Source organism: Larus michahellis, chromosome 1, assembly GCF_964199755.1.
Source record: "Larus michahellis chromosome 1, bLarMic1.1, whole genome shotgun sequence".
Classification (NCBI taxonomy): domain Eukaryota; kingdom Metazoa; phylum Chordata; class Aves; order Charadriiformes; family Laridae; genus Larus; species Larus michahellis.
Genome location: NC_133896.1, coordinates 33,412,694 through 33,439,502, shown reverse-complemented (window position 1 = coordinate 33,439,502; position 26,809 = coordinate 33,412,694). Strand labels below are relative to the sequence as shown.

Below are 26,809 nucleotides of genomic sequence, written 5' to 3'. Positions count from 1 at the left end.
TTGTTTTTCAGTAAGTTAATTTGTCTGTGTTCGGGCTGGGTAAAATTCAATGTGAAATCAAAATACACTTTTCTAGACATAAAATTAAACATGAAAACTCGCTGCAGTCCTGAGCTAGAAAAGTAACTTCATACCTCTGGGAAGCAGAGATTCTCAGGTTTTACCTGCCAGGACTTCTAACATGTAAGCTTTTTCAGGAGAGACAACAATGACTTAGACCATTTTTAAATTTTCTGTAGATTTTTAACAGAAAAACAGTTGTTTTTCTGTTCAGACAGATCATGTTATCTACTTGGATTTTTGCAAAGCTTTTGACACTGTTTCCCACAGCATTCTCCTGGAGAAACTGGCTGCTCATGGCCTGGACAGGTGTACTCTTCGCTGGGTAAAAAACTGGCTGGATGGCCGTGCCCAGAGAGTGGTGGTAAATGGAGTTAAATCCAGTTGGTGTCCAGTCACAAGTGGTGTCCCCCAGGGTTCGGTGCTGGGGCCGGTTCTCTTTAATATCTTTATCAATGATCTGGATGAAGGGATTGAATGCACCCTCAGTAAGTTCGCAGATGACACTAAACTGGGCGGGCGTGTTGATCTGCTTGAGGGTAGGTTGGCTCTGCAGAGGGATCTGGACAGGCTAGACCAATGGGCTGAGACCAATGGTATGAGATTCAACAAGGCCAAGTGCCGGGTCCTGCACTTGGGTCATAACAACCCCATGCAGCGCTACAGGATTGGGGCAGAATGGCTTGAAAGCAGCTCGACAGAAAAGGACTTGGGAGTGTTGGTTGACAGCCGGCTGAATATGAGCCAGCAGTGTGCCCAGGTGGCCAAGAAGGCCAACAGCATCCTAGCCTGTATCAGGAATAGTGTGGTGAGCCGGACTAGGGAAGTGATCATCCCCCTGTACTCGGCACTGGTGAGGCCCCACCTTGAGTACTGCATTCAGTTTTGGGCCCCTCGCTACAGGAGGGACATTGAGGTGTTGGAGCGTGTCCAGAGAAGGGCTACAAAGCTGGTGAGGGGCCTGGAGGACAAACCTTATGAAGAATGACTGAGGGAGCTGGGGTTGTTTAGCCTGGAGAAGAGGAGGCTGAGGGGAGACCTTATCACCCTCTACAACTACCTGAAAGGAGGTTGTAGAGAGATGGGGGCTGACCTCTTCTCCCTGGTGACAAGTGATAGGACGAGGGGAAACGGGTTCAAGTTACGTCAGGGGAGGTTTAGATTAGATATTAGGAGACATTTTTTCACTGAAAGGGTTATTAAACATTGGAATAGGCTGCCCAGGGAGGTGGTGGATTCACCATCTCTGGAGGTGTTTAAAAAAAGGGTAGATGGGGCACTGAGGGACATGGTTTAGAAGTGGCTCTTGTCAGGGTAGGCTAAAGGTTGGACTCGATGATCTTAAAGGTCCCTTCCAACCTCAACAATTCTATGATTCTATGATTCTATGATTTTATTCTCACTACATAATATCTACTCTACTATAGACATTAATGTTACTATTAAATATTAAGCAAGTATCATTAGAAAGATCTTTTGTTGTTAATGAGGGAAGAAGCATTCAACTCAGAAGAAATTGTGAAAAACATTATCAAAGTCACTTCTTGATTTTGGAAAAAATTAGAATTGTTTCCTCTTGAAGTGCTGCCTTTATAACACCTATGAATGCAGCCTGTGCTCACAAGCATCCAAAGTTGATGAGAATAAAATCAAAAATTTCAATTAAAGATTGGATTGAAAGCCTCCAGTGAGCTCAAGACGAACACAATAATTTAAAAGCTTCACAGATAACCCTTCCACAACTCATATGCAATGCCTTTTGCAAGCAGCGTTAATGCAGTTTGCAGAGATTCTCAAGCGAAGTCTGGAGTTTCACCACCTGTGTCTCAGTGTGTAAAATGAAAACCTAAGGAAACAGTAAGGAAATGCTTTAAAGTCAACGTGAGAGTCTGACTCAAAGAAAAGCTAGGGTGAAATTTCATTCTGGTTAGTTAGTCAGAGCATAAAATGCATTTAACTGAACAAGAATGACCTTTATATTCTCAGCGTGACTGAATTATGCAGTATACTCATAGAAAGATGCAAAATGAGATGCTTTTTACTTTCTGCCAGCATCACCCTACCAAAGAGCGGCATGGTCCAGGGCACACATGATGGAACAATGCCAGCAACTGCCATCATGGGCCTGGGAGAGTATCAAGGAGCACTTACCGCGCTGTGCCAGTGACCAGGGAAGGACCACAGGCAGGGACTTGTTTTTGCAGGGGAGAATCCAGATCTCAGCCAACTCAGAAGACAAAAATTGCCATGAAATAGTATGCATGAAGGCAATACTGATTTCTGCTGCATATCCTTTGATCCTTCCTAACCCCCAAGAATATGAGCAAGAGATACAAGCAGCATGGATAGTAGCCCTGCTCTAAGCTCTTCGTGGGGGACAAGCTGGAGACTCCTCTAGTTCACTTCTGTAGGACTAAGGTGGATGCGCTAGCTCCTCAGTTCACTGTTCTGGGCTCACCTGCAGAACAAGGGACAAACCGTTTGGACTCTGAAACTCCAGTAAAACCCATTATTCTGCTCCTATTTGTGTCCCACTGATAAAAATAATGAAATAAACTTTGTTACAAAAGCAAATCCTTGTCTCCATGTCTGTTTCTATAGCTGGATGCAATCCTACACGGTCCACACAATCCTATAACGCTCATTAATTTTCTATTAATAAAGCCATCTATAATAGAGGTCCCAACACGCTTGCACATGTAAGAGAAAAAGGGAAAAAGGAAAAGCAAAGAAACCACCTTAAGCTTCTGAAAAGATTATTCCAAACCAACCCCAAGTAATGAAGAATAGAAGGGAAAAACAAAGACAGGGGCATTCCTACAAAAAGTCTCTGTGTCACAGTGCCCCTGTAGCCTGTTCTCCCGGCCTGGGCATCTCACACAACATATCTTGTGCTGGGCTGTGTCTAAAGGCATTGGGTAATCTTTAAAAATCCCCTTCAGGACACAAAACTAATAAAAAATCCTTCCCTCTCTTACCCTCAGCTATTCATGTTCCTCATGATACTCAGCTGTGAATACACCCTAGTAGCTGACAAGGCTTCTAGACATTTGTTTGCTTGTTCATAAGTGATTCTATAAATCAATTAAGCACACTTTTTTGAAGCATTTTTGTTCAACTAGGCTGAACTAATGCTAATGTTGTCCTGACTGAAACCAAAGGTTTTCTATAAAACAAAAGTTAAAAGGCACAAGACATCTGTTCGTATTTACTTGGTCATTTTTTATCTGGAAATACATGATCCTAAATTGTTTTATTACAATATTCCCCAGATAGAATGACAGAAACAAATAAAATTAAATAAGTTCATTCCATTTTGCTTTACAATAAGTGAACAATAAACTAAACAGCTAAGAGCCAAAGTCAACATCTTCTACTATGACAAGTATGTTGCAATACTGGTTTCCCACAGATCTTTGTTTAGATTAAATCTGAGGACATGGTATCCAATTAAATGCCCAACTGCTATAATGAGTTTGACCACATTATTGAATGCTGTAATAACGTATTAACCTACAAAACTGACTGCAAGGTATGAGTAGCTTTCACATACCATATCTAGATCCTGAGATATTACAGTGGTGGCCATCTTTTTAATATACTAAATGAATACAAAATAGACCACGGCCTCAACGATCTGACTGTTTATGTATGTGCTCAGATGTGGTCAGAGAAACAACTTTCTCATTTACCACTGTAAATTCAGCATTGTTTTGTAAGCAAAAATTGTTAAAACCCTCTAAGTTGAAGAGGTAAATTTTGCTACAGACGTCCCAAAAGCTGCTTTTTAAGGAAAGCCATCTTTATGCATACACTGTTCTCCATTTGTCTTTGTAATATTTTTATCTCACAGGCAAACTACCTGAAATCTTCTCACTTATTAAGACATGAGCTTATATTTTTAAAATAAAAATATTCAAACATTCTTGAAAGTTTGGCTTTCTCTTAAATATACATGAATTAATGTATTCTGATATCAAAGGTTTTCTTTTCCATGCCTCAGAAACGCCTCACTCGGCAAATAGCTATGACAAACAGTACCACAAGGAAGTTAAAATACTTCACCTTTGTACACTGCTTTCACCAGTGGAAGCCAAACCTCTTTAGGCAGCAGAAAAAACATGCCTAGACTGATTCTACAGCTGGAGGAACCACAGCAGAGGCAGGTAACGTGGCTAAGTAAGTCCACCATCGGCCTTGCAGGGAAACGTAGCTTCTCTGCTCCTGCCTTAGAGAAACATCCGAGTCTCAGGGCTGCCAAGTCTCCCCCCACTGTGCCTGGAACCCGCAGTCAGAGGTGACGGGACGCGCTGGACCCCGTGCAGGGACCTACCACCTCTATAGCACCCCCCAAGCTCTCTTCTCAGGCCTTCTCCCAACTGACCACTTACCAGCTCCAGCCCTTCCTCTTCACATGACTCAGCATGGATGGGGCTTCCTCCAGCCGGGAAAGGTGAACCTTAATCAGGGAGAACTGCAGTTCTCAGCTTTTGCAGTCTAAGGTAAAACACAGCCTAATGTCACAAAACGTAATAGTCAAGGTCTCAGCTACTGACCTAGCTAGAAAAGTCGTATCCTCGCAAAGCACATCATGTGCTAGGGCAACGGGAACCACGGATCTCCGGTTTCTCACCGGTCCAGTCAATATTGGTCAGAAGACCATCATTAGTAGCCAGAGCTCTCTCCATCAGGCTTCTTGTGGAGCCTGTCTTACCTGATTTGGGTGCTTTCAAGGGCCTGGTCTGAACTAGAAACTGCAGGTGAGCAAATGCAGGTGAAATGTATAGCACTCTGCCTTCCTCTAAAATGACAGAGTCTTTAAAGATTGCTTGCTATTTCTCAACGTAAAAAGAATAGAAATACAAATGTTCATAAGAATGCACATTGATCTTCTCATACAAAAACAAGAAGAGGAAGATGGGCTTTTTCTGATGCAAGGAAAGGGCTGACATTTTCTTTTCTATAATGGAATGCCCAAAGGCAACTAAGAACAGGGTGGTAATGGTCAGTGCCATCTGCTGTACCGAACATTGCAAGGGATTCATAAATGCACTACATGTCCCTCTTCACTTTACATTAATGTCATTACTATTACCTCCAGCTGCTGTTGTGAAAAAGCTGTAAAATGCAGATAATGCGGGAAGACTTAAAGCTATGCCAGAATTACAGTGTGTAGGCAGACTTAACTATGAATTTTTCTGTCAATTTCCATTATACAGATTTAACATATAATTTTAATTATAGGCTTTACTTTTACCAATGTTATTATTTCAGGTTTAGACAATTGTGCTGATGCAGTTAAAAGGAAACCTGTAAAAATAGATATTGATTTCCTATAATGTTTTAGAACGTTTTTTAGTAGAGAAGCAACTGAAAGCCCTGCGTTAGCAATAGAAAATGCTAACCCATTTGTTCTTGAGGTGCAGATTTTTTTAATTTCATGTGACTGTATCCCAGGTTATAAAATGAATGTGAAAAAAATATTCTCTCTTTAGATGTCCTCACTGCGTAACAAAAGAAAAGTTGTTTAGAGCACATACTAATTATGTTTTGGCACTCTTTATCCTTTAAGAATTTTTAGCTTTTTTAAGAAACCTGTTTTTTTAACTGCCAGATATATAAAAGTAATTTCATTATCCTCCTACTTTTTTTCATTTTAGAGCTACAATGTTTCATCATTTTATATGTAGTGCCTACAGAAACTAAATTTTCCTTCTTTGAACTCATTGGAATCCAAATTTCACAGTAGGTAAAAGAAACACAGCATTATTTATATCCCATATAATGCTGATGCTGAATTCTGAAGGGCAGTGCTATAATCTCTGTTTTTCAATATCAGTTTAGCAATACTCTGCAACAACTTGTCAAAAGAATTGTTTCCTTTTTTATATACTGTTTGTTCTTTTCTCCTGAAACTGCACTGAAACTGATTCACAAGTGTATTTTTAACAGTAAATAGAGTTGCTTACAATCTATCTATCATCTGCCACATAGCCTTTTAAAATCAACATTTATAAAGTATTTTTGAGTCAGAAAACATAAAATATTTTGTCACCATCTATCTAGGAGAACCTACAGGTTTACAAATGGTCATTCTGGTAAGTAGTCCAAAATGCAGTATTGTGGCACAGTAAATTGCAAACCTCATTGCAATATAAACATATAAAAATATAAACACAGTTGTATGTGTTTATATGTAAATAGTTTAATATGTTTAAATAACAGCACATATGCCTAATAAACCTTTAGCCTGATTTGAATCAGCAATGACCCTTTCTATGAAACGCATGCAGCGGAGTCGACAGAAAAAAGCCACCCACAACCAATTCCAGTGCTGAGCTGGAAGTCAAAAGAGAATTAGATTTGACCACGAGCTTTGCCAGAGAGTTTTTACAGGACTAAGGCAAGCAGTGGTGTCTCTAGGACTCAGTGCAGGGAATGTAAGGGTCACTCCGAGCGTGCCTGCTGAGCCACCAAAGCCTGGCAGAGAGCAAGAGAGAAAAGAGATTTACATTTCCTCAAGGCAAAAAAGCAGTCACTTGGTCCGTCAAATACAGGAGATAGCAGGTGTTCTAATAGAAAGAATTTGTGTCTCAAAGGAAGTGAAACAATGCTCATTTTAATTAAAAAAAAAAAGAGCTAGACTCTCTGCTGGTCAAGAACAGAGTACACTATTTTTCGTCTGGACCCCCTCGGCAGATGAGCGCTCCCGTGCAGGAGCTCCCCTCTCTCTACTTCTAATCAGAGGTGTAAAGTATGCAGAAAAAAAGAACCCCTGACCAGAGACAGCTTTCTGATTTAATCTCAGTATGTACAGATTAAGCATGGGGGGTTTTTTTATTTCTTGCCTTCAATAAATATTTGCAACTATGCTGCCCATTTTGGACACTGTGACTAAATCTCACGGTGCACAAAGAGGAGCCGCAGGGGTTACGGAGCGTGCTTGCATTCCCAATGCACAAGACAAGTGGAGGATCGATGTTGTGGGAGCAAGAGGAAGTACATTCCAGGGACAATAAGACAGCTCTCTAGCCTACAATGAAACACAGGGGTACGCACTTAGACCTGTGACATACAGATAGCTTCCACTAATGCACAAATCTCCTGCCATGACATAATACTAAGCATTGGCCACTAATTTTAATTTGCCTTTCTAGAGTTAGCACACCATTAATTTGTATTATGTACACCATGTAATGGGGTACAAAAAGGATTATTTACTACATACAAATTGAAAGAGTAGAAATCCACACTGTCAGCTAAACCACCATATCCACTGTATTTAGTAGTAACTTTGGAAAAATTGAATTTTAAATTATTTGATACTGTGTTATGTGCAAAAGTAACCATGGAAAATACTATATTGAGAAATATATCTTTACTAGAAATACACTGGATGGAGAAACTGTGTTAATAACCAGTGAAACTTTGGACAAAATAACAATTCCATAGCAAATTTCCTTTGGAGCTAAATCAGATATATAATGAACCCAAATTTTCATTACTAAAAAAAAGCCAAAGGGTGGGTAGGTTCCACAGTAGAACATATAAAAATACTATTTCACAGTAAGTGTATAAAAAGCTACTATGGCAGTAGGTTGGTGGAGGGGGGAAGAGGGAGGACGTGTCAAGGAGTAGTGTAATTGAAAAATGTTTTAATTTTTCCAAATATATGCTTTCTCTACTCAGGTTTTGTTTTTTTCTTTGTTTTTAAATAAATTATCGATTTAATCATAAAAATAGCATACAGAAATATTCATTTCTGTTCTTCATCTAGCATATTTATAACTCTTTATTTAGAGAAAATAACTGTTTAACTACCTGCCGTATTCATTTAATACCACTAGAAGGTGCTCCTCTGTTGAAAGATAATTATTTCTGTCTGAATTGCTTTTCAAAGCTAATTTTCCTCTGATAACTGTGGTTCTGGCCAGTTGTTTACACAGACTGTAATTGCAACCACTGCCCCTGTTATACAACAGCAGGACCTCATATGCTGTAACCATTACCACAGCATGAGAATAACAGATCTGTTATCACTCATTTTCTTGATAAACACGAATCCCAGCTGAGCTGGACTCCAGTTAGTTTTGCTGGAAGGCGAGGTGTGGAAACCGTGGTGCTGATGCATTGTAAAGAGACAGTTTCTTCAAGGTTAGGAATCACAGAATCATAGAATCATTTAGGTTGGAAAAGACCTTTAAGATCACCGAGTCCAACCATAAACCTAACACTGCCAAGTCCACCAAAGCCATTCCTGGAATAACTTAGGACAGAATGCATCCCTAGACAGACATTTGCATGCTTGCCTGAAGTCTGAAGGCAGAAGGAGAGTCCAACATAAAAAAAAAAACCTACTGTAAGACAGCCATACAAACGTAGAGTATATGATCTACACCAATAGCACACCAACGGTATCAGGGCATCAAACCGCATCTGGAAATCCAAAGATCAATAATTCCTATTTCATACACAAACTTATATGAGCCTCAACCAAGTTAAGATTTAGTTTAATACCCAGAAAGGCATTCTGATAACCTCTGGGCACACACAGACTGCCTCTGTAAGCTCTTCGCATATACAATGAAAAACCTTAACTGAGAGCTGAAATAATTGCAGTTTTTCTAATAAAAAACTTCAGCATGCACAATGTCTGAAGGGTTTTAAGTTGTGTATCATCTGGGATCGAGTAAGATTTTTGTGAGAAATGGGAAAGAAAAGGGGAAATGAGGATGGAATGAATGGCTAAGGTGAGATTCTGACTCTTTTTAGCGGTAAACTTTGGACAAAGTCTAAAAGTGACCATAAGGAATGCAATGCCTGGGCGTACTTTGAGAGCTTGGATTTCCTCAGCTCTTTTAGCTCGCACAACACTCACTAGAAAGAACATTTTCACTGGGACAGGGTAAGGGAAGAAAGTCACCATGCAGTTCAAACAGTTTAAACCATTAAAAACTAAGGTCATCCCCCAGGGAGAAGCTTCCCGCTGGTAGAGAGACACCTGCGTGGCCTTTCCCAAATTTCAGTATCGCAAGGGAAGCAAGCACAGTATAATCCTCCACTGGACCACTTTGCAGAGGCTGTTGCAAAAGGCAAGCTAACTAAGCTTCGAGGCTATTCAAGTAGAGTTTGATTCACCAGACAGGTCTGAATGATCAAAATTGAAATAATCAAAGGAGAAAGGTGCTGGTTGGGATGAAAGCCCTTTCCACCCGCCTCTACATGTTAATATGGCAAAAGGCTGTTCCCTGGGAAGTCTGATGCTATGACAGAAAAGCATTCCACCTCTAAAGGTGCATCTGTCCAACTTTTAGTTGGATGGTAATTTATACAGTTCAGGATCTAAGAGAAAGAGAAATAATAAAGGTCCCTTCCAACCCAAACCATTCTATAATTCTATGATTCTACACATGAAAACGTCTCAGTGATGCAGCTTTCAGGTCCAGAATGCTTTATGTACAGCATGACAGTGCACAGCACCTTAATGTTCAAATAGCCAAAAAAGAGCTCTCCTTCTTGAGACACGAGTGTCTTAGCAAGGAACAGACACAGAAAGCAGAACATGGCACTTGTTTCCTTGAGGTTATGGAGCACTTTCTCAGTTTTGCTGCTGAGCATTTCCAGCTCTTTCAGAGGAAGATCCTTACCCTCTTACAGTAAGGAATTCAAACCTCTTCAATAGAGTCAAAAATGTCTTCACTGAATTTAAAGTTGCGTTTATTTTAGGAATATCTTGTTAGGCTACATTCAGTACATCTTATATGTATTGAAAAATAACCATAATTTTTGTCATGAGGCATTTAGAATGGTCATAAAATATCCACTGAGACTCCTTGAGAGGTCTAGCTATAAAAGAGTTCAATTTCAAATAATATGAATTATTCAGTCACAAAATTCATAGTGCCTTTCATAGTGCCAAAGACATGTAAGTGACACTGACATACTTAGGAATACACATGCTCTTCCTTCTCTGAGGAAGCAGTCTTTGAAGGACTTCACATTTCCATAATACGTCACACCAAGGAAATGGTTAGAACAGGCTTAACTTCCTTCTCTCAACAAGACAAAATAGCGTAAGGTAGCTTTATGGCATGTCTCTTAAGGGATAAGGTTTGTAACTATAAAAATGAAAAAAAGGGATTGAATATATACTTACATTGAATATACCTCAATGTCAGTAAAGTGCAAATTCCTACTCTCAGTTTTGGTCTTCTAAGGTAATTGTATCAGGTGTCCATCTGATTTCCAGGGCACTACCAATGGCAGAAAGTAAGCAAAGAACCTGTGCTCTGCAGCAAATGGCGTAACTGTTCCAGGGGATAAGTCTTGTCTGGAGTAGCTGTTCTACGGGGAGGAACTTGTACGGTATCAGTGGAAACAGAAAAACTAAAAATTTATGAATTACCGCCAGAGGACACAATACCAAATGCGAGTTCTGCAGCAAATGCATGACAATACCGTAACATCTGAGACAAAAAGGATTTTGGCTCTCTAGAGTTCATGGGTGTTGGTAGAGTGCTGAGGGTAAGACTTTTTCAGGTGCGCCATGGGCCAACCCTGTGCAGGCAGCAGTGCTGCAGTGTAGCCCCTTTGACTCTGAAGAGACCACTGATGCCTGCATTCGCTCTGGCATGTGCCACTGGCACACAAATCAGAAACACAGCCTCAAGAGAAGTTTTTTTACCTGCAGCCTCAGAGATGAAAATCTGTAGATATCCCCAAGAGAGCAGTACTCCTCTTTTCCTATTTGAATTTAGATAAGTCATACAGAAGTGACCTCTAATTTAGATAAAACTTGTTCCGCCTTTGGCTGCCACAGAGAGGAGGCTCATGGGATAAAAGCATGGCCTCAAACCACTTCAAAGTCATCTAAGCTGGTACGTATCAAGAACATCAAGCAAAGTGGAAGGCATGGAGAAAACTATTTGCAAAGACTCTACATTTTCATTTGCTATATGAAAGTGATACAAAATTCTGTGCTAAGGAATTCCCCAGGTCAGGAACTCCACAGGAGCTCCACATAAAATACTAGTTTTCAGTTTCTGCTTCGCTTTCTATGCCTCCAGCACATTACACTGTCAAGAGTGAATTAAGATCTGTATTTTCTGTCACTTAGATCTATGACCACAGATTAGCAAGAGAACTAGGATATTTGTGGGGTTTTGTTAATTAAAGCTGGGATCTCTCAATTTTTAAGCGTTGTTCCCTTTTTCTCGAGTAAACTAAAATTAAATATTATTGCTGCTGTGACTCTCTAGGAACACATTCCTTGACCCTGCCTCATCTCTTTACACCCTCCCGGCCATAATTCTCATTTTCATTATTTGTTTAGCGTGTTTGACTTTGGCTGAATCTTGTACAGATTTAGTTTCTTCTTTGCTCTAGTATTAAAAGAAAGCGTGCTTCTTAGTAGACACACATTGCATCAGTGTCCCAGAAATAGAAAACATGATTTAGCGCGTGCTTAAGTGAGCATACAAAGCCCTAAGCAGCTGTCCACTTTGAAAGATCATACCCCACTGTTGCAGACGAAAGATGAATTCAAGGCATTTTAAAAGACAGGAAGACCTCAGCAGAAGAACCTGCCTCTTTTCAACCAACAGTTTGGTTTTAAACATTTTATTTTTTCTGGATTTCAGGCAAATGGACAAAACTCAGGCAAAATGGACAAATTTCACAGTATCTTAACAGAAGTAGGAGGATGAAGGAGTCAGTAAATTTGGGGATTTATGAGTACATGTGAAAATTTGAGAAGGACTTGCTTCTTAGTAACAGGTAGGCAGGAACAAAGACTTGTGCTAACTACTACCTTCATTATTTGTCGTCAGAATGACTGTCAAAGGCATCTAAAAATAGACATATTTTTGTTTGAATTCTGAACAAATTGTTGGGGGCTGGGAAACTATTCTGGGAGTTATCAGGACAGTCTTTCCTATTCCTATACCTTTATCTCAGCATCAATAGTGGGCTACTGTCAAATACTGAGCCAGAAGCATCACTGGTTTAACCCACAAAGTTTGTAATATTTTAACATCTTATAAATCATAATAATAAATAGCTGATAATCACACCCAAAGCAAGTACTTTGCTATAACTTATTCAACGGTCAATTTGAATACGACAAAGATATGCATTTTTTTATCATTCCAGGTGACTGGAATGCATCTATCAATGTAGATAAGACAATGCGCAAAACAGTAAAACACGGTTGTAGCTTGTAATTTTTGATTTGTGTCTAAATAAATTGTTTTTCTGACTCTTTATTTAGATATATAATCTAAGAAATCTTAAATTCTTGCTTTGTTGAGCTTAAGGGAGGACACCCCTTTAAACATGTTAAGTGGTTTTGGATATTTATATCAAATAGGAAAACACCAGTGTTTTTCTAATTACCATTGTCATCATTAAAATACCATCATAACCATCATTAAATTACCATCAGCATTTTTACTTGAAAATTTCAAAAGAAGAGTCTTGCTCTCAAACACCTATGTAGTCATCTGCAGAAACTGGGCTGCTGCATAACTACGCAAAGTGAAAGTCAGTTCTAACGAGGCCTTCATAATGGCACCAAGGAACCTTAACAGGCTGGTGCTTGGGGCAATAACAAGTGAGGGCTATTTGTGGATTAAATTTTAAAGCATTCCTAAGAGGTAGGTATGGGATACATGGTGGAATTGACTCTGCTTCGGACTTAAATGCAGCTGTTTCTGGAGTGGAACATCTCACCTTACTCAGAAAACAAAGGAAATTATAATGCTTTATCCGAACCAAGCATTGAGAAAATTTGGATGAAAAGTCCTTTGTTTGTAAAAGCTTCACATGATCGTGGCTTCTTACAATGAGTCACTCAACACTTACTGTTCATGTCCCAGTTCACCTTGCCCTGAGGCTCTGCTGCTGCCTCTACCCAGACGCCCAGTCTGCCCCTGGAAGACTCCTTTCCCACCTGGAGGCACCAGGGAGAGCGTGAATCCTTAAAGCAGAAAAGCCGCTGCTGTTCCTGCCACTCCCTGGCAGGGGCTACCCAGTGGGGAACAGGGTACTGCCCCTTCTGACGAAAACAGAGAGAGAGGAAAGCAGAAAACTTGGTTTTCCAGCATCTGAAATGAGGTTACGTGCCCTGTCTGTCTCAGGAATCACATTTAGAAATAGTGTTACTGCCCTACCTGTCTCATAGGGAACACTTACTGATCCCTCCCCCTCAAAAGTCACTCTGGTTAGTGAGTACATTTACAATTTTTTTTACTTTTGCCATTTGCAAAATAGCTATAAGAAATGTATACACCACACTTGCTGTTTGCTAAATAGTTCTTAAATCTTGAGAATGTATGCAAAGTTTTTTAAAGCCCAGAATGCTGGGTGTTTTTTCTTTCATTTTGGAATATTGTTTTTAAAAAATGAAATATATAATTTTATAAGGCAGACCCCCAGGCTGACTTGGAATCCCCGCAGAATCACACAAAGAGGAATGTTGTCTGGTATGTGAAGGATCTTCAAGCCACTCAGACAGCCTAAGGGGACCTATGAAAGGACACAGCATGACGAAGGAGATCACGTTGTCCTTGGGGCTCTCCATGAGGCACATGGCGAGGTGATGTTCCACACTAACACCCTCTCCATCTCCTCGTTGTATGGAATAAGGAAAGAAGAAATTCGCCCCTGCACTAGGCTGCACCTGCACTATGCCCATCAGGCTGCTTCTGATAGAAATAAGCTCACTTCTATTTCTGGAAATCGGGGAACGGAGACACATTATTCCTGTAAGTGGCAGGCATCATTCCAAACTCACTCCTAGTCTCAAATGGAACGAAAAATCTGAAAGTCACGACAAAAAGATCAAAACACAGAGTTGACACATCAATATTAAGTAGCAATGAACTTATTTTTAGTTTTCAGTCACTGGATGCTAAATATTCTCTAAAGCCTTCCAATTATGGATAATCTGACACATGTAGCTCTTCTCGCAGTCTCATGCTGCTGCTTGGGGAATGGGATATGCACCTCCAATAGAGTCAAAGCTTTCACTGAAGACGGAATGATCTTTTTGTAGCCACTGCCCGTACCTCTCCAACTAAACTCTGTAATTTACTACCCAGAGCTAGTATGGTATGAGACTGATTCCACAACTAATGCTAAGAGCAGACGACAGCAGTCTTCTCATTAAGCCTGAAGAGAGGACGAAGTAAAATGTTATGGCTCTTCTAAAAATACAAGAGTAAAAGAAGAAATTAGGAGGTCACTTGCATGCTTTTCATCTATATTTTAAAGGTCACTTGTGGTCTCCCTCATGAATGATGTAAAGTTTATTTTAAACTGACATCTTAATTACTGGCAATGTGCCAGAGCTGGAATCTGATGAGCCTGCACTCATTCAGTGGCTGGCTGCGAGCTTCTCCCTTTTTATGTTTGTTTTTTTTTTTTTGTTGAGGATTCTGGCTCTCAGAAATGCTTGCTCACAGTCATTTGCACGTTATTATTAGCAAACTGTTAGATTGGCCCCTTGGCACACATTTTGTAGGACCAAAATAATCTTATTGTATTGCTTCAACATTTTACTGGAAACAAAAGAGATGAATTGACTGTGAAGCAATCACAGTAGACCTTGAATGCCTTCAACAGCATTAACTTGATCATTGTTATTGAAATTCATACTGAAGAGGCTCTTGAAGACAGTATTTTTTTAGCAGCTATCACATCAGTTGCTTTCTATTAGGCTGAAGTCATCAATGGAAAAGAAAAAGCAGGAACAAAGTTCCTGGGTATCAAGTGACAGATCTTATTGTAATGTAAGATACAGAGCTGACAACAGAAAAGAATATGCTCTATCAATCAGGTTAGCATTTGATGCAAGTATTGCCATACACCCATCACTTGTTCCTACAGATGGTGGCACAACTGTTCATATAACTACTATCAAACAAGAACGGGAAACAATCTGGCTGAAAAACAACCATGCAAAAATCTTACCACATTTTTTTTTAAAAAACGTATCACATTTGGTTCATTAGCTATTGCACAAGCACTGCTATGAAACTGATATGCCACAGCAACACTAGGAGCAATACCACAGCCCAGATTTTACATTAACATGACCCTTAATAGATCAGGATAAGAATTAATCATACACATACTAATGTACGAATTTATCCTATGTCTGTCAGCCGCCCAACTGATCCACTGTTTTCACATGTAGTGCAATATCATCCTGACTAAATCTCATTCTGCCTAATTGCCTTTTGCAATCTGCATGCGTTCATTGCTTCAGTTGATACACACTTTCAGCATAAAAGCAGACACTGAAGAGCCTGTTTATAATAGGTTTGCAGTATCTTTTAGAGCCTTCCGGATAAGATGTTTGACAAAACAGAGAAACGCTTTCAGACAACAGGTCCTCAGTGGGTGTTTTGTTTGAAACTGTCTATTGTGAAATTGCTCCCAGCATGGCACTACCGTCCATTAAAAAATTTGCAACATTAGTGTGCATCCATAGCTCAGTGCAATTCCTATAATGACTGCTTTATTTATTCACTCCAGTGTCTATGAAGCTCAGATTATAATTTAATTCTAAACAAACTGCTTACTGTGAACATTTGTATGAGAGCAACCCATTAAATTCAACATTTATTCAACTGCTCTGATTTGCTTGCAGTATTATGATTCCCCTGTTTTAAAAAATATGGCTTTAGTTCTATATGTCTTGTTTTCCATAAGTTGCTATGACATATTAAGTATTTAGTTTCCATCCACATAATTTAGAAAGGAACTTATCAATATAAATCTAGGCACACTCATTGGTAATTGAATAAAGTCCAGTCTCTGTAATCATATTTTAATACATCTTTGTAATCACTTGGAGTCAGAAAAATGGGCAGGTAGACACATGCACATTTTGTGGCAAGCGTGTTTTTACAAACTGATGTATCTAACATGCAGCATAAGGTAAGGATTGTTACACATGGCAAACAGTCAAAGCAAAGATGCCCGACTGAAAAAATAAAGATTTTTCCAACTATACTGCCCATTTATCGATACTGCTAAAAGCCTATTCAAATGAAAGATAATTTTAAACTTACACGATAGATCATATTTATATGTATTGATGGAAAATACATCTTTGGGACAAAATGCCCCCACTGAACTCAGAATTTGGGACTGAGAGTGGAGTATATAAATGCAACTGCATCCACTGGGAAGGTGCTAATCAAAACGTACACTTTCTACACACTAAACACTCTTGTTTTCCAGACAGTGCCCCAGAGCAATAGGAAAAATGTGCAAGAGGTTATTAAGGAATTTCTTTCAAGTTGGGATTTAAGATTTGAGTGCGTTTTCTGAATGCATAGTGTCATCAGACGGGGTCAGCTTGTAAGCTCCTTCTGCTTTTAATAAAGCAGAAAATAAATCAAGAAATCTCTAAGTAAATGGAAAGAAGATACCATTTTTCCTGCCTCAAGTAACTCTCTCTTGCAGAACAAAAAGTAACAAGGGTGTGTGTCTTTATTTTATTTCCCCAAACTTCTAGTATTCATGCATGACCTTTATTTTCCATTGCAAAATAGAAAGCATGGCAGAACACAATACCTACCCAAATAGAAGATATACTTAGTGATGAACCAAAAGAATAGATAACAGCCAAAAGGCAATTTTAAAATTCCATTTGTTCTGACCATATGCCATAAAGATATAAAGAATGTACCAGATAAAGGCTGTTTTCCTTGGAAATATTTATCACAGGAGATGTTTATCAAATGAAGTTATTTCTTGACTGAAGAGCAAGAAGTGTAATTGTTTTCTAGTCTTGTTTTAAGTCATGAACAGTGTCTCAATGGAGTCCCTGAAGAGGTTACTGTTCAAAGGTTGCAATGAATATTATCAACAGAAAACATCCCACCATACCCTCTAGTCAAGATCTCTACTTCTCAACAACAGTTTACCTACTCCCTTATCTCTCTACAAACTCAGAGAGACGAAGTCTCAATAGTATTTCCAGCACTTCTTCCACTTTTAGAAACATAACATGCTCGAACTTCATTCTATTATTTTTATAGTTCGTGATAGTCATGGCTATCAGCGTCTGTCACAGATGGTAAACTGTGTTACGACACCGTTCTAGCTGCACTATTTTTCTAGTTCATATGCAAACTCAGCAGCAAGAAATACAGAAGACAAGGGACAAAAGAGCAGGAAGGGCATAGGGAAAGAAAATCCTTTCCACTCCTCTTCATCTAGAGTGAGATGTGCAGACTAATCCTTCTCAATTTCAATTCGCAGCATACACTGTGAGCCAAGATCCAACAGGGGAAGATTGACTGGTGCTATTTGGTTTCCTGACTGCAAGGAAGTTATACAAAGGCCACAAGAAATAACCAGTCACAATTTCCTCTACAGACAGAATTTAGCAGAGAAATATAAATAAATGAACAAGGGTTAAAAAATAGAATAGTTCCAAGCAATTATACATGAAAAAAAAAGGACTAAATAGAAAAAAATGACAGAAGCAGACAGCTACTTAAAAAGATAGACTAGGGAAATTAAAAACAATAAAGGGGTGAATTCATAAAATGCTTGATGCCAGAAGATCCGGAGGGCATACTCAATGAGAATCTCAATAAAAGGCAGGATTTCTAGGCAGTAAACACCTTAAAATAGCGGCAAATAGCTGCCAGGAAAGATTTCAGCATGGGTTGTACAAATCTTCTGGAGACCCAGAGATACACTCAAGCTGTAAACCCACATCATCATCTCATCAACGCAGTGGCCATCCCCACTAGCCGGTTTACAGCTAGGATGGCCACATCAATCAGCAGTACAGTCAGCTCTTCAGTCACACAGGCTGCCATCTGCTCACAGTGTAGCACAAGCAACAGCATATTTCCACCGACACACCGTGTGGGTGCAGTCCCACCGCCCTCGAGCCAACACAAGGTAGGGCTGCCATGGCCGCCGGCTATCTTGGCTGCACAGTCCTTGGCCGTTGCATCAGCATCGGCACTCAAGTGATCGCATCAGGTCAAGGAGCTGCTGGAGACGACAGCCGAAGCAACTGGTTTTCCACGGGATCAGCTGCCTGAGCTACCTCGCCGCTCCATTACACAAACAGCAGCGCTGCCTCGAGAGAGGCACCAAAACGACGTGACTGGGCTTAGGAGGGTGGAACTGCGTCTTAAATTGCCATGAAACTCAATGTGTAGCAACTAGCCTCAAACCAGATTGTGTCTACACCCATATTGGTCACCCAGACCATAACCATCGATATCCATAAGCCAGCACTGCCATCAGGGGTAGGAATTTCTTGCCTGTGAGTTTCCTCCCAATGCTGATCCCTTGTTTGTGCTGCCACAAACACCGAGATAATCAGAGACACAATCTTCACAGAAAAAAAAGATGGGTACTGTTAATGTGGGTAAATTCCCTATCCTGTTCCACCGAGCGACAGCACAAAAGCACGAAGCAGCAGACACTGAAGGCTGGGCAGACCTTCTCCTTTTGGCAGTAATGCTGATTCAAGCCACTTTAAAATTTATGTTAAGCTACATCCTATCTCTAATACACACTTACAAATCCAGAAGGAATTATCATAATAAACTACCTAGATAGAAGGTAGGAAATACTCTGCAGTCAGACTAGAACATATTCCCAAAAAGAAAAATTCACATCTTGATGAAGCCACATCCTATAACAACTTGTTTCAACGATTGTCTTTCAGTTAAAAAAAAAAAAAACGTGCTGGCCATTTGCCACTTTCAAGCACTGGACCTTGCAATACATTTGCTGGACTGAAGGTTCTGTCCTTCAAGTCAAATTTCGGCAAGTCACCCTCTAATCTTCCCTTTATCCTCTCAGTCCTCTCACTATAGGGCTTATTTTCCAATTTTATCATCAGTTCCATTACTTTTCCCTAATCTTCTCCAATTCAACAAAATCATTCCTCGATTATGGATGCCAGAACTGAAAACATTATTGCAACAGTGCTTGTTCCAGAGCCCAGGAATTAAGGTAAAATGTCCTTTTTATGGGGACATTATACATTTACCATTACATTAAGGTAAAATGTCCACTGAATAGCCATCATAATGCTCAACTATTTTTTCAAAGTGCTTTAAGGGAAGTCTGTATGAAGAGAAGTCTCTAAATGTGGCTTTGCTTGTTCATTCCTTGACATAACAGCTTTACATTTGATTTATTGAAACAATAGTGGCTCTCTCTATATCTTAATAGAAGAGACAGACAAAGGAAATGGCCTATCGCTCATGTGCTTCGAGGTGTTCCAGTAACCATCCATCCTGCAGTTCTACCAGTGTAAGAATACAGGACTAGTCCATCTAGACCAGCAATGACACACCTAGAAGCAGATGTTTCAAAGAACGGTGCGGCTGCCAAGAGTGAAGTGATCTTTTTCGTGATTTCTACTTATCTCTAAAACTTAGAGACGTCCTTGAGCCCTCACATGCAACATTTTCTATGACTCAGTTATGACAATGATAGATATTTTTGTATCTCTATATGTTTACATCTAAGTTCTCAGTCTCAGAATTTAATCCAGGGTCATTCCATTCCTTTCAGTCAGCCCACATGCAGCAAATTCCCCAGTTTAGTCACATCTTGTGTACGAAAGCACTTATTGTCATGTTTTTTTCCATTTCCTACCTTTCCATTTCACTGACTCGCTCTTGTACTAAGAGACAGACAGGTCCTGCTTCCCTAGAATTCCTGTTTTCACGTGGGAGCTCTTCAGCACAGCCCTGCTGATACTAATAACAGCCTCTGCTTCCACTTACGTGAATTTTGACAAGATATGCAGTGTCGCCACCCCAAGGAAACAATGCCTTTCCAGCAAATTGCTAAGAAAATGATATAAAAAGATTTAAAAATTGGTCTGAAGATGCAAAGGAGTATTTTTTATAATGTTGAAAATCACTGACCTCTCAAGTATTTCAGACATGCCAGCTTTCACTATTTTTAGCCTTTTTTGACTGAAATAATTGTGAATTATGCTCACATAAGTAGACACGGCATTAATTTCCACAGTGATGTAACCTTTGATGTACTAAGTTCTACATAGCTCTAAACAGTTGAAGCGATTAATTGCACAGCTTACAAAACTGCAGTGAGTGGAAAGCTGAAAGGAGAAGTCAGAAAATCCATTATCAGGAAGTCAGGAGGGGCATCATGCAACTTACCAAACAGGCGCTGATGGAAGAGAAATTTCCCAGCTATCAGTCCTGTGAGAATGGCAAGCAGCCACAGAAGCACCTTCAAAAATCTCCAGCCTCCTCCTTCAGGGTATTTATTTGTCACAAAGGAGAAGCAATTACCAACTACAATAACATTGGCTTCTGTCTGACTGTGAGATACTGGGTCCTCAGCAAATATTAGGAAGTTAAAGAAGATCACTAAGTAAGCCACAACTAAGCGAGACCACGGGTGCTGGAAGTAGTAGCGGAAGTCTTTATCCATCCTCAGATACTGCAGAACTGTTCTTTGCCTGTATGTAAAGACACAAAAGCACAATGTTATATATATACCCAGAATTCTTGGAGCTTAGGAGATACCTAAGCACATTCCAAAAATCCAGTCACTGTAACCTTGTCATTAGTCATTTTTAACACTTCAGACTTGACTAGCAAGGAAAGTTTCACTCAAAAGACACTGTTAGATCCAGGTAGAAAGAAAGTGAAATTTCTGCCCATTCTGCCACTATAGCACAGGATTTTCAGTCTCAAACTTTTCTATATTATCCCTTTAAAAGTACAGCTCCATAATGGGGCACGAAAATGCAGCATGTAAGAACATGACCTGCTACATGAAATTCAGAGTGCCTTTCCAGCCACATTGCAAAAAATTACAACACAGACTTCACAAATGTTCATGCTAAGCCTAAACTGTATCTTTCTCCTTACAGGAGAAGGAAGGAACAAGACCGTAAGTCCAACGAGGTCTTCTACTACCTCACCTTCTGGAAGCTTAAAAGCATAAACCCCAGCAACATCAGAAACTTGTGTTTATGTGAAGGAATAACATGATGGAAAAGTTGCTAGAATCAAGCCTTGCAGCTCAGGCAAGTCCGTGGAAATCTTTTCGCTGACTTCAGGGAGTACGCCTATAATTAAGTATATTTTCAAAGCCAGAAAATAAGAGTGCCCTGAGCACAGACTGTTTTGTACAAATACAAAAATTGTATTTTGAAACTTGCCCACTTATGAAGTACAGCTATGGAAGAATGCAACTGAGCATGGTTAACGTTTCAGTTGTTTGCCATTTGATTTATTTTTCTTCTATTCACAACAAATTAGTTGTTTCATCCTGTTGAACCGCTTTGCATTCACAAAGATACAAGGCCTTTGTGTTGTGGAACACCGCAATTATTCAAGGGACACAGAGTGTAGGAAGAAAAGAGGAAAAAAAAAAGTATCTTGTTTATTACAGCACGATCCTTGAAGGATACAGTGTACTTAACTGAACAGTACAGATTTTTGCAAATGTCATATGGCCGGCAGGAAAAAAAACAACAAACCCATTTCGCAGCAAAAGACCTAAAAAACCCCAATCAATTACTCATCCCTTCTTGGACTTCTGACGAAGTATCACTTTGCAAACTTATAAACGGCTTGAATTACAATGTCTCTCTTTAGGTAGTCCCTTCAAAATTATTTAACTTTATAATCTAATTTATTTTTGTAAAATTGCAAGGAATCCTGTACAATTTGTAAAATTGCAAGGAATCAAAAGGAGAAAAGAACTCTTAGAAGATTGAGATAACACATTCAGTAAATAATAAAAATTAATAATGTCCCACTATGCAAAAATTACACATGAAAAAAAAACCAACAAAAAAAGCCATGTTAGAGAGTTAAAAAGTTAGCAGAAGGAAGCGTCAGCCCTTTGAAAACTTTATGAATAAAATGATTTAAAGCAAGGGTCATTGGCCAAGTAGCCTAACAAGATACCACTTTGGGGCAATTAAACCGCGTTTAGAGCCGTAAGGATGCCCAAAGCTATTTTACGTTCTCCTTTCTTCCTGCTAACAGGAAGAAAAGTTTGGGTATTTCCTTATGCGTATGAACCATCTTAAAGCCCGAATGGGGCTGAAGATAAACAACTCTGTGTCCTGACATTTTCGGCAGCAGTCGGATACCCGAGAGTTCTCAGGCACCCAACTGAAGACGCAGCTTCCCAGGAAGCGTTTACAGCCCAAGCAGCCAACATTTGCATTAGCAGCAGCGCTAAATCGCTGATAAAAAGCCTCCTCTTGACTACTCCAACGGCAAAAACGAGGTGCCGCGAACGCCCCGCACCGCACGCCCATCGCAACCTGTTAAAGCCGCCCATTTTCCCCTGCTCCCCCACCCCCGGCGCAGACCCGGGGACCCGCGGCCGCTCTGCCCCGCGCAGCCGCTGCCGGCGCCGCCCCACCGGGGCACAGGGACACGGGTCCCCGCAACGCCGCCGGCCCGGGGCTACCCGCCCGCCGCCCGCCTCACTCACCGCGACGGGGGATCCGGCGCCACGGGCGCGGTGCTGCGGCTGCGGCGCGGCCCCGCGCCTGCCGCGGTGCGGCTCTGGGCAGCGGGCGGCCCCGCTCCGCACCGGCAGCTCCCCCCGCAGCTGCCCGCCGCCGGCAGGGCCGCCCCACCACCACCCCCGAGCCCCTCCGGCGCTGACGGCGGCGCTGGCGCTGCCGCGGCGTCCCGCCCCCCCCCGCGGTGGCGGCGGCAGCGGTGCCCCTCCTCTCCTCTCCGCTCCGCTCCGCTGCCGGTGGCGGGCGAGCGCCGGGGAGGGAGCGCGGCCGCGCCGGCCCCGGCAGTGCCGCAGCCGCGGTGGCAGCGGGCGGCGCCGCTGCGGCAGGGTCCCCCCCAGCCCCTGCCGGTCCCTTGCCTGTCCCCTCCCCCGGAGCCTGCCGGCAAGGAGCCGAAAGGTGCGCGTTATTGCCGCGAGTGTCCTTATTCCCGCTGGGAAATGGTGGGCTGGGACCCACGGGGGCTTATCCGGAACGAAACCGGAGCGACACTCGATTCCCACCGGTCAGACTTCAGAATTAGGTAAACGAGCTGTAGAAAATTACAAATACGGGAAACAGGGGGTCAAATCTGAAGGCGTATTACCCCGAAGCAAAAGCACGGGGTTAGCAGTAACAGCCAGCTCGCTCGGGAAGATTTAGGAAAACCCTCATGTTCGGGAGGGGAGGGAGGTCTGTACCCGTGGTGCTTACACGGGAGGGGGCTCTCATGGGGCCAGGGCCAGTCCCCAGGGTGCACCCACAGTCGGTATTGTCGCTGCGTCGGGCAAAATGCCTCCGTGCAGCCTGACAGAGTTGTTGACATAGCACTTCAGCCGAATTGTCAACCAAAGGCTTTTTGTGTGGGATGAGGTCCCTAGTGCCGGCGTGCTGGTATTGCTGACAGCCCAGGAAAACGTTTACAGGATGCTCTTAGCATTGCATTATGACTGGGTCTTAATGCAATACCTACTAGGTCACTGCTGGAGACAGGTAAAACCAACCTGAAGTTGCTAGACACAGCCTCGATGTATTGCTGTGAAAATCACGTAACTCCATTGGAGCAGGAAACTCAAATACGGCATCAAACTTAAACCACAGATATGTATTTGGCTGCTTCAGGCCAAGGTACGGAGGAATGCGGCTGAGGTCCACTGAGGAATGTGGAAGGTGAAGTCATGTTGTGAAAGACCAGCACAACCAGAACAAGCAGCAGAGGAAGACTTGTGAATCCCTTCTGTGTTTATGGCAATATAGTTTTATATATTTTTGTAAATAAACAGAACTGTATTGAAGGTGTCTGACATAATCACATTCCTCAGTGGAATAACCTATGAGACCCTCAATTTTAGAGTCTCATAGAAAGATGCAATCATCAATATTTAACACTAACCCCCTCAAGCTATCTTTGCAGGAAACAGAAATTTTAAATATTCAGAGACAAAAAATCATCATGTGCAATGAGAGGGTACAGAAATACAGCGTACAGCTCTGCCTGTTCATGCAACACTTCTGTGTGCGCTGTCACGCTTGCAGAACCCAGTCTCCTGTTCAACAAATGGGAATACACAGAGAAGGAGGCAGCACCCACCACAAAAGAGATCACAGTCTTCATGCACCTACACACTAAAAAAACATTCTCTCCAGCTCAGATGGAAACCTGTGCTACAACTACAGAGAGTTCACGAACACTTTTTTTCAGATAATAAATTCAGGGAGCAAGTTTTTAAGGCACTAAGTCAATCAAGTGAAAATCATCTAATTTTCTATTAAAGCAACCAAGAGCATGTGTGCCATGTACCTCCCCCAAATTTCATGTTGCAATTCCTTTCTTAGTGAAAGCCAATATTTTTCCAAAAAAGTGTAACATTTCACTCATATAAATATATATATATAAAAAAATCAAAATGGACTACTCCTATTCCTTTTTTTAATCAAGGAATCAAGATTTAGTTGATGGAATACATACCTGCATAGCAACAATTGGCAAATAACCCGACGTAGACAAGACTAATCAGGCCCACTCACTAAAACCCAGGAACTGCCAACAGCAGAAGAATATAAACAAACTCTTATCTACGAAATTGTCGGCAAGTGAACAGGCCAGCAGTAAAACCAGTAAGTTGAACTTAAAAAGCAGGTTGAATCAGGACAATGAGTCATCTTGAAATGCTAGTTTTGATACTTGTGAATGAAAGTATTTTACCAGCACTCCTACTACAAAATAGCACTTATGGAAAGGCTATTGTTTTACACCCAGTTTGCAGCAGAGAGTTGTGATTATTGAACTAACTGTATATATATCTTACTGCATCAATCTCTGTAGAGTCTGTATCAATTTCTGTAGAGTCATTTTACACCCAAATATGAGGAATCAGCCTTCTGCACATTGGTCTGGAACTGGAAAGATCTCCTACAAGACTCCGCTGCTTCAGACAACTCTGTCTGGTACAGGAACACGCGCTTGAGCTACAGCATGTTCCAAAATAATGATGCTGTACTAAGAGACAGGTTTCTTTGCTTTTTTATGCCAAAGTGCTGCTTTTGTCAGTGGCTGACAAGGCTGCAGATCCAAACTAAAAAGACTCGTGGAATCACTCTATTCAAAAACAAAATAAAAAGAAAATGACATTCACTATAAAATCCTGTGTATCCAGGACTGAAAGGTAATTCTGTAGATGAAAAAAAAAATGCTACAACTTGATCTGAGAAAGCTCTCTGATATCGCATGTTATCTATACAGGCTTGGTCCTTAGCTGCTTGATTCACAAAACTATGAGTCACTTAACACCCATGAAATTTCACGGTATCACATCATAGCTGAGGTTAGATGGAATCTCTGGAGATCCTCTAGTCCAGCCCTCTGCTTAGAGCAGGGGGGTCCAGTTGGGTTCTGAGTATCTCTGAGGCTGGAGACTCCACAAGCTCTCTGGGCAACCTGTTACAATGTTTGACCACCCTCAGAGTAAAAAAGTTTTTTTATAAATTAAACGGAACTTCCCATATTTCAGTTTGTGCCCATTGTCTCTCATCCATTCACTGGACAGCACTGAGAAGAGTCTGGCTTCATCTTTACTCCTGCTATCAGGCTTTTAGATACATCGATAAGATCCTCTCCCTTGAGCCTCCTCAAGGTTAAACAGTCCCAGCTCTCTCAGCCTGTCCTCCCACTCCTTTCATCTGTGGTTGCACAAATGCCTCTTCCCTGGCTTGCTGCTCAGAAAAAGTACTTTGTTCCCTCAAAATCCAAAACCCCATTACTCAGTGATTGTGCTCCTAATGTATTTTTCTTCCATCCCACTGTTGTGTGCTGACCCTGGCTGGCAGGTAAGTACCCACGCAGCTGCTGGCTCACTCCTCCTGCCTCCTTCCCCAGAAGGATAGGGGAGAGAAAACTCGTGGGTCAAGATAAAGATGGCTTAATAAGTGAAGAAAAGGAACTGAGAATTAATAAAATGTAGTAAGTGAGGATAAAAAAAAAGTAATGCTAAGGCAACCACTCACCAAGTCACAGAAGCGGATGGCTGGTCAGTCTCCGGCAGCCAGGTTTGAAGCCGGCCCCCACCCACCCTTTTCCTCTACCCAGTTTTATTGCTGAGCATGATGTCATATGGCATGGAGTGTCCCTTTGGTTCATTTGGGTCAGCTGTCCCAGCTCTGTCCCCTCCCAACTTCTTGCCCATCCCCAGCACACTCGCTGGCGGGAGTGTGGGCAGAGTGGGAAAGAGAGACAGCCTTGATCCTGCGCCAGCACTGCTCAGCAATAGCCAAAACACCGGTGTGTTTTCAACACTGTTTTAGCCACAAATCCAAAACACGGCACAACATCGCTGCCGTGAAGCAAGTTAACTTAATCCCAGGCCAGTACACCTGCAAAAAACATCCTTGTAACAAAAGACTCCCCCCTTTGAAATTTCACAGTCACGGTTATGGCAACCCATCTCAGCTGGACCGCTTAAGATCTATTCGTTATCTGCACCCCCAACTTGTTTCTTATTGTCTAAAAGAAGAGAAGAGAAAGGAGCACACTAAAACATGAAACAAATGGAGAAAAAAACAGAAGCTGACAACAGCTGTGTAACTAAAGAGTTAAATAATTTAAGAACTTAGAAGAAAAAGACAAAAATATATCCCATAGAAAGTAAGAACGTTAAGTTAACCAGAGACAATGACATTGCAAGTACTAGTATTGCTTTACTACTAGATGTAAAAAACCAGAATTGTCTAAAAGAATGTGGAACAGCAGAAATG

The 26,809-nt window shown here is 41.3% G+C and overlaps 1 protein-coding gene across 3 annotated transcripts in view; it reads right to left on the bottom strand.

Annotated features, from left to right (window-relative positions):
* Nucleotides 1-26,119, bottom strand: part of TMEM117 (transmembrane protein 117) — a 221,175-nt gene extending 195,056 nt beyond the window's left edge. The window contains exons 1-2 of one of the 3 annotated variants that reach the window (XM_074567222.1): nucleotides 26,063-26,119; nucleotides 20,244-20,548 (exon numbers count right to left, since the gene is read on the bottom strand). In XM_074567222.1, the coding sequence (XP_074423323.1) occupies nucleotides 20,244-20,520 (277 nt within the window). In that variant the 5' untranslated portion in view covers nucleotides 20,521-20,548; nucleotides 26,063-26,119. Of the gene's footprint in view, nucleotides 1-20,243; nucleotides 20,549-22,548; nucleotides 22,695-26,062 lie in introns of those variants that run through there. The other 2 variants (XM_074567137.1, XM_074567317.1) reach the window with 2 other exon arrangements.
* Between the last annotated feature and the right edge of the window lie 690 nt (nucleotides 26,120-26,809).